The following is a 7608-nucleotide window of genomic DNA, read 5'->3' on the forward strand; positions in this document are numbered from 1 at the left end:
TCTAAAAGCATTCGAAGTCAAGGAGGACATATGGATAGGATTGTGGAAGGATCATGAAGTGCATTCACATAAGAATTGTAATGCTTGATCATTAGTTGATGTTGTTATTACAGGATGAAATGCCATATCTGATTCCTTACTGGATGGTGATGCTAGGAGAAATGAACCCTGATTGTGTTTGTAGTGAGCCCAAAGACCCAATGCAATTGAGTAAAATGGGAGTCTCACATCTATGTTTCCTTTTGATTATAGATATGAGATATTTATAAGGTTGATTTAAGTCTGGCACTTCAATCATAGATTTACTTAAAATGTTTCTGTTTTCTATATCTAGATGCTAATCTCCATATATAACAAGTGTTGCAGGGCAGCGCAGTTCCTGCCCAATGCTGCAAAGAAGGTTGTGGTCTGAAGACTTCACACATGCCTTTTCAAATTAGGTAACAACTACATCCCTGAATTTGGAACGAATGCCCCGGAGGGGGCTCTCTCTGCCCCAACTAATAAATGTGCCAGGTGGCAATTCTCTGTACCTTGTGAGATCTAGGACCTTGCGCTTCAGTGCTGCGCCCGACTGGCGTTCCCATATTGAGATAGTGCGGTACTATATGATTGGCTAGTTGGACCGCCCTTATCCCGCCTTCCACCTTGATGATCTCTTCTGCCTGCCTTATGTGCCTACCTTCTGGTTATCGGACGAAGCTACCTCTGCTTCTGCCTAGCATAGACATCTTCGTGCCATGCATCGTGCCATGAAATAAACAATTCACTGCCAATGTAAGACTAGGTTTTCACACCTTCTGTTTCCTATAGGCCAACTGTTACTGTCAACCTGCTCCCCTCTGCAATCCTGTAGTGACTGAATAACTAGCGAATAAGAAGTTTAAGCATTTCGTTTCACATGAAGGCATCCATAACGCTCCAATAATTTCATCCAATAAGAAGACAACAAATTCTTTTATTAATGCATTTTGGTAAAAATTTGATTACTTTCGAATATTTAAACATTGCAAAATGGAGACACTGCATTTCATGAAATTTCTTGTATGAAACTTGATTGGTTGCCGCAAGGAAAAACTATTCGAATGTTAAAATTAACCCTCCCCAATAGTTCCTTGAAAGGGCAGGAACTAATAAGGGTGAGTGTAGCTCTTAGGTATAGCTAATCATGCTGTATATCTATAAGAAACATGAAGGGCATATGTGAGATTATGGAGCATTCGAAATCAAGCAAGACATATAGATAGGATAGTGAAGCGCTTGCACATAAGAATTGTAATGCTTGATCATTTGTTTTATTAAAGGGTTGCAATGCATGCCACTTTCGCAACGTGCGGAATTACATTGTTATTACAGAATGCAACTCCACATTCGATTCCTTGGAGTTAAGAGAAATGAACCCACTGGCCTTTGCTGGGAATTTTCCCGTTGACGACGAAGAACATGTAATATCCGGGAGGAGCAGCCACAGCCGTCGGGGGAGCGGTTACTGTGGCAGAAAAAACTGTGGTAGAGTTTGGAGCCGCTACGGGTTTGGATGCAGAGAGGGAGAGCATCCTCTGGCCCATGGATGTGGTGTGAGTTGTGAAGGGCGGAGCGTACACGTTAAAATTTACCACGTTGCTAATCGTCATACCGAATGCAACTGAGAAGGTGACGGTGAAGGTGGTGCCGTAGGCAACATTGGAGGTGGCAGACATGGTGATTATCTGTGGGCGGAGGACGGCGTAGACGCTCTCCAAATAATAAGGGCTGTACGCTTCCAAACGGAGCTCCGTGGGGAATTGCGTTCCCGTGAGAACGTAATTGAAGTGTGGGTTGGAGCCGCCAGCCATGACTCTCCCGTCGGGCAAGACGTTGGCAGTGGAGTGGTACATTCTGGCGATACCGGTGGCCGCGAGAACGTAGAATCGCTGCTGCCCGACGGGTAGACTGTGTCTGTAGAGGTAGGGCGTGAAGACTGGCGTGTTGGCCATATCCCACCCGGCCACACCTTTGGCTGCTCCGTTTATTATTAGAATTTCGCCGTTGGGGAGAATGAGCATGTCGGACATGGTTCTTGGGCCGGGCATGTCTTCCATGCTCCACGAGGGATTGGCGTCCGTGATGATCATTCTTCCGCAGCTGCTCAGGGCGGCCGTAAAATTACCTGCTTTGGCGGCGGCGTAGCCATTGTCGGGACAGCCACCGCAGATGAGGATTTCCACCTTGCTAAACCCATTGGAGGCAGAGAGCGGCAGCATGACGGAAGAGCCCGTGGAAGGGTAGTTCCTTGGGCCGTCGCCCGGCATTCTGGGGAATGTTTTCAGCACCACGTTGTTCTTGTAGTCGAGGAGAATGGAGTCCCTGTTGGCGAAGATAAATAGATTGCCGTCGGAGGAGAGATGGAGGAAGGGATAGAGGTTGTTCTCGACTGTGGAGCTAGTTCGGGTTTGGGTGAGGAAGGGCAGGTTGTACGTCCCCTCACCGGGCTGCCTGGGAACGAACTCGTAGTTAAACACGCCCGTGCCTCCCACCACGATGATGCGGTTGTCGGGAAGGATCTGGTTGGCGGCGTACCAGCGGTTGGCGAGAAGCTTCACAGGCTCAGAATTATCCCAGTCGCAGGAGGCATCGGAGCAAGGAACAAAGTAGCGGATATCTGTGGCTCCGTCCCGCCACCCGCCCGTTTGAACGAGTGTCCCATTGGCGGCAAAGGCTCCGGAGGAGCACCAGGTGTCGGTGAAGATCATGAGCGGCCTGATTGTGTTGGTGGCTATGTTATATTCGATGGAGTGAGCCCAGCAGTCGTGGGTCAGGAACTGATCCTGTGGATTGTCCCGGCAGCGCCCGTTGTCCAGCAGGAGCTGCGACGGCCCGAAGTTGGTCCGATCGAACATCGCCACTGTGTTTTTGTACGTGGTGATCATGTGCATGGCCGAGACACCGCCCTTCTCCACCAGAAGATTCCATCTTCCCAGCTTCACTGCCAGTTGCCCTGCTGCGTCCCACGACCACATGTTTAACACCACCAGCATCATAAGCAAGAAATACCGAAATCCATTTTCCGATGGCATTTTCATTATCCCTTCTCCTCTTTCTCACACACACATACGCACTCACACTAGGTAGCACTATTTTTTCAAGTGCGAGATTGACGATGAAAGCTTCATGATTTGACGGGCATTTATAGGCACATGATATGAACTCAAGTGAAATTGGATATGACTGATCGATCGCCTGGCTTATCCCGTGTCAAGAACAATAACGGCCATGCGATCGATGCCTTTCGTGATTTGCTTCCATTGGTGATCTTCCCACGGCGCCCTGGTTGCGTTCGCAGACTTCATTAGGCTGATTCTTATTAAAACTTTTAAATTTCTCCAGCCTAGTAACGATCTTACCAATTTCGAGAGCCTTGTGCAGTGATTACTAATCTCTACCGCATGTAAGGGCAACGTGATGCTATCTTCTCTACCTACTACAGATAGCAATAATGGTCAATCTCTATATTAGGTGCAGTCGAAGCTCATGAAAATCCTAGTCATATTTACCCAATAACACAAAAACGCTACCTTTATTATAATAATGGTCAACCTCAACATCTAGCTGCAGGCTCAAATTTAAGCAATAACGTTGAGATAAACACCCAAACACGCTACCATTATTATAATATTTTAATTTGGACCATCTTTTATCTTAGCTCTAAATTAAGAGGACAATCCGAACCCAATAAACGAACGTGTTTTACTGTAACTTAATTTTAAGAACAACCAATAAAACAACATCATTTTCATTTTTCCATAGAATTTGGCTGTAATGGTCTGTCGTCACCTCGACGTCATTTAGTAGCACTCTTATTATGTCGACTAAACACATTTTAAGCCGACTATTGGAAATCTATTCTAATAGATCTCTCTCATCCACGATTAAGAGGTCATTGCGTACGGTTATCTCGCAAGCATGTTAACCCCATCTCTATCATATAGGAATAGGGGAAGAGTATCGGTTGCTGTTCACTCAACTTTTCAATTATTAAATTTAAAGAAATAAAAATGATGATAGTTATAAATCTATTAATAAATTTCACAATGTATCAATAGCTGTTCATTTTTTAGCTTTTTTGTTTTATAATTGGTCCGTTTGTGCACAACTATTGGGCCATTTGTGCACGACTATTGGGTCATTTGTGCATAAGTATTGGCAATTTCAAGTGCACAATTATTGAGGCGTCTTTAAGTCGATATCAGGCAACACTTTGAAATGTGTATATTTTGACCCTTGCATGCATAATAGAACCTACAACATGCGTTGTTACTATTCAGAAAATAAAATAACTCCTAAGACTACAATGCATAGTTTTACGTATGGTTCACAAATATAATTTTACAATATTTACATAATCAAAATAATTGCAAATTATTTCAAATAACATTTCTTTCTCCATATAAAGTGAAAAAGGAATATAAAAGTTTAAACCTTACTTTTAGTCAATTTAATATATTTGATAAAATTGTGTTTTCTATTTCAATCAATAATTTTTTAATTAAATAATTTTATTTTTAACATCAATGTATAATTTTTCGAGGAAAATCAACATTATCTAGTATTTGCACAAAGCTTTTTCAAAAAATTCTTTAGTTTGTCATGAAATTTAATGGATCTAATGAGAATTCACTTGTAGTTTATAGAATTTTTTGGTTTGTCTCCATTTTTTTCTTCGAATACATAAATTAAAATGTATAGAGAAAGTGCTAAAAAGTTGTATTATTGCGACGTCCAATAATTAGTTTTTCCCTTCTTGAATTTTATGCAACGAAAAATCATCTCTCTATGGTCTTCATTAATTATAGTCCTCTTTTCTTATATTATACATCCTTTAACATTAATTTTAAAGGATTGGACAAAAATTTCATCAGAAATTCTTGGAGCATCATAGTATAGATAAAGATTTCTTAACACCAGCTTTTATGAGCAAAATTTTAGTCCATTAAAAAGAACTATAAGATGCAGTTTTTAAGTATTACTATAATAACTATTGAAATTCTTTGACATAAAATCAAGTTTTAAAATTAATTGTTTTTCAAATCTAAAATAAAATAAATTTATGATAGATTCATATATATATATATATATATATATATATATTTGTGTGTATGTTTGTATATATATATATATATATGTTTGTGTGTGTGTGTGTGTGTGTATGCTGATATATACCTATTTATTAGTTAACTACAAGTTTTTATGTCATTAATTGTGAATCTAGTTTTCCTTTATATAATAGTTGTGTAAATCTTCCTCTCTAATATGTAGTTACACTGTATACATATATATTACGCACACACATACACATATACGTAGACGTAGACGTACACGCACACGCACAGGTACACATACACTTGAAACATAAATTCTTACAAATAGTAATGAGAAGTTTATCTTTTCTAATAAACCTAAGTATAAATTGTGAGAATTTTGAGAAGGAAGATATGTACAAAAGGTATGTCTTAAATGGTGTTGAAATGTGTAATAAATTTTAAAGGTATTAGATAAATGAATTAATATATTTTTAAAAAATTATTTTAATTAATATTATTCCAGTCTCTTTTCAATCTTTGTTTATTTTTATACGTTGATGTTGTATAGGTGAAATTGTCTATGTGAATGTTAATTGTCCTTTAATTTTGTGTGCATTTTGAATGTAATTTAAAATGGAATCATTTTCTTATCTTTTTTTTTTTTCTATTACAACATATTATTTTACATTTTAAAGTTTATTATTCATATCTATACATTTTTCAACATATTTCACATCTAGTCTACATACTACAGCCTCCATTTTTATACATTCATTCTTTGTATTAATGTATTAACACTATTATTTACTTGTGTAAATCCCAAAGTATAAGATCAATCGACACCACATGAATAATAATACATATATTTTAAAGATTAAAATTTAAATAATGTTGAGTCCTTCCCATTTAATTTCCACCACAAGCTAAATTCATACACATTTCACATTAGTTATTTTATGTAATGATATTTTTTCCCTTTTTTAAAGTTTCACATAAATGTTTAATGTGACCAGTGACACTGATAAGACATATCCTTTGGTGCCACGAGAAACACTTTTGACCTTGATATATGAACCAATGAGGTCACAAATGAACTCACTCATCCCCATTTAACAATGTTGAGGCTCAAACTTGTGAGGACATTAGATCAGGATAGGCACAAGACTACAATCACAATGACCAACTCGGTGTTTGAACCATTGTTATCACAACAACACTATTACTTAACCAATACACTATGGGAAGAATCCTTTCAGTGCAATAAAATTTAAGGTTAAATTTTAGAAGACTATAATCTAATCATTCTTATTTTGTTGACTTTATTCACTATTGTTATTCACTTAGATTAATATATAGCATAAATGTTGGTAGTAAACTTATATACTTAGTGATTTTGATTTAATTCAAAGGAGGAGGTTTGTAATTTTATGTTAGTTTGTTTGTGCCTTATGGAGGTATAGAAATACAAAATCAAGATTCTAGGAGTCATGAGAGGTGGTCTAGATTTCAAAGGTATATTTGATATTGATACATTCTTATGTAAACTTTCCCATAATTGCCAAAAATTACTTCAAATATTTATAAGTAACAAATATTTAGTGATTCTTCTTCTTCTTCTTTTATTTTTGAATAAAATTTTATGACTTCTAGATCCTCTCATATATAAATTTGGTTTATAGTAAGCACATATTCCTCTTTGACTTAATGGGTAATTCTTTTTTTGTACAACCTGTTGGTAAACAGATTTTGTCACAATGGTCGTTTATTTGAAACTGACCCTGTTTTCCCGACGAGTAGTGACAAACGTTCCAACAGTTGGAGAGATTGGAGTGAAATCACAATCTTCCTCTGCATTTGAGAGGGGCAGCTCCCTTGTATGATAGGGGTGTTTAGGATTTTTGTGTAATTTTAACTTGAAAGTACATAAAGGCAGAAACATAGAACTTAAACAAGATTACTAACAAAAACCCTACTAGAAAACATACAAATACCAAGTAGGATTCCATAAATGATAACAATTACAAAAGGGGTTACCATAAAATAGGTTAGTCATACAACGATGATGAGAGCAGTACAAAAAACCTCGACACACAAAGAGATAGGTTGCACTAGCACATGCAAGTCAAGATACCATGAAATGATGTGTTCCATCAACAGGTTTCACCAATACATAAAGGGATTACTAATTCAACATATGAGAAATTAGTAACAATAACTCATAAATACATTCAAGACAACTCAATGCATTCTTCATTATTATTTTTGAAAATATACAAGTTCAAAAACCCCTTCGTACAAATGCATGAACATTAAAAGTTCTCATTTATCTCCTCTACAAAATTCGATAGAGTTTTTCCCCCTCTGTAAGTGTCTCCCTTTTACAATGCAAAAGCCTTGTATTTATAGGCTTGTAGGATAAGTACGTTGTAACCAACAATCTTGGGTTAATAACTAACTCTTTTCTGCATAAATTTCAATGAGTTAATAACTTATACTTTTATGCACAGAAGAAGTCAACTTTCCAACCTCGGTTACAATAAGTGACATA

The 7608-nt window shown here is 37.5% G+C and overlaps 1 protein-coding gene across 1 annotated transcript; it reads right to left on the reverse strand.

Moving 5' to 3' along the window:
- Nucleotides 1–1385: 1385 nt before the first annotated feature.
- LOC131074767 (aldehyde oxidase GLOX-like) lies at nucleotides 1386–3062 on the reverse strand. The gene has a single exon (XM_058011443.2). The coding sequence runs from the start codon at nucleotides 3060–3062 to the stop codon at nucleotides 1386–1388; it is 1677 nt and encodes a 558-aa protein (XP_057867426.2).
- Nucleotides 3063–7608: the final 4546 nt, after the last annotated feature.

The sequence above is a fragment of the Cryptomeria japonica genome, chromosome 7 (assembly GCF_030272615.1).
Source record: "Cryptomeria japonica chromosome 7, Sugi_1.0, whole genome shotgun sequence".
In the NCBI taxonomy this organism is placed as follows: domain Eukaryota; kingdom Viridiplantae; phylum Streptophyta; class Pinopsida; order Cupressales; family Cupressaceae; genus Cryptomeria; species Cryptomeria japonica.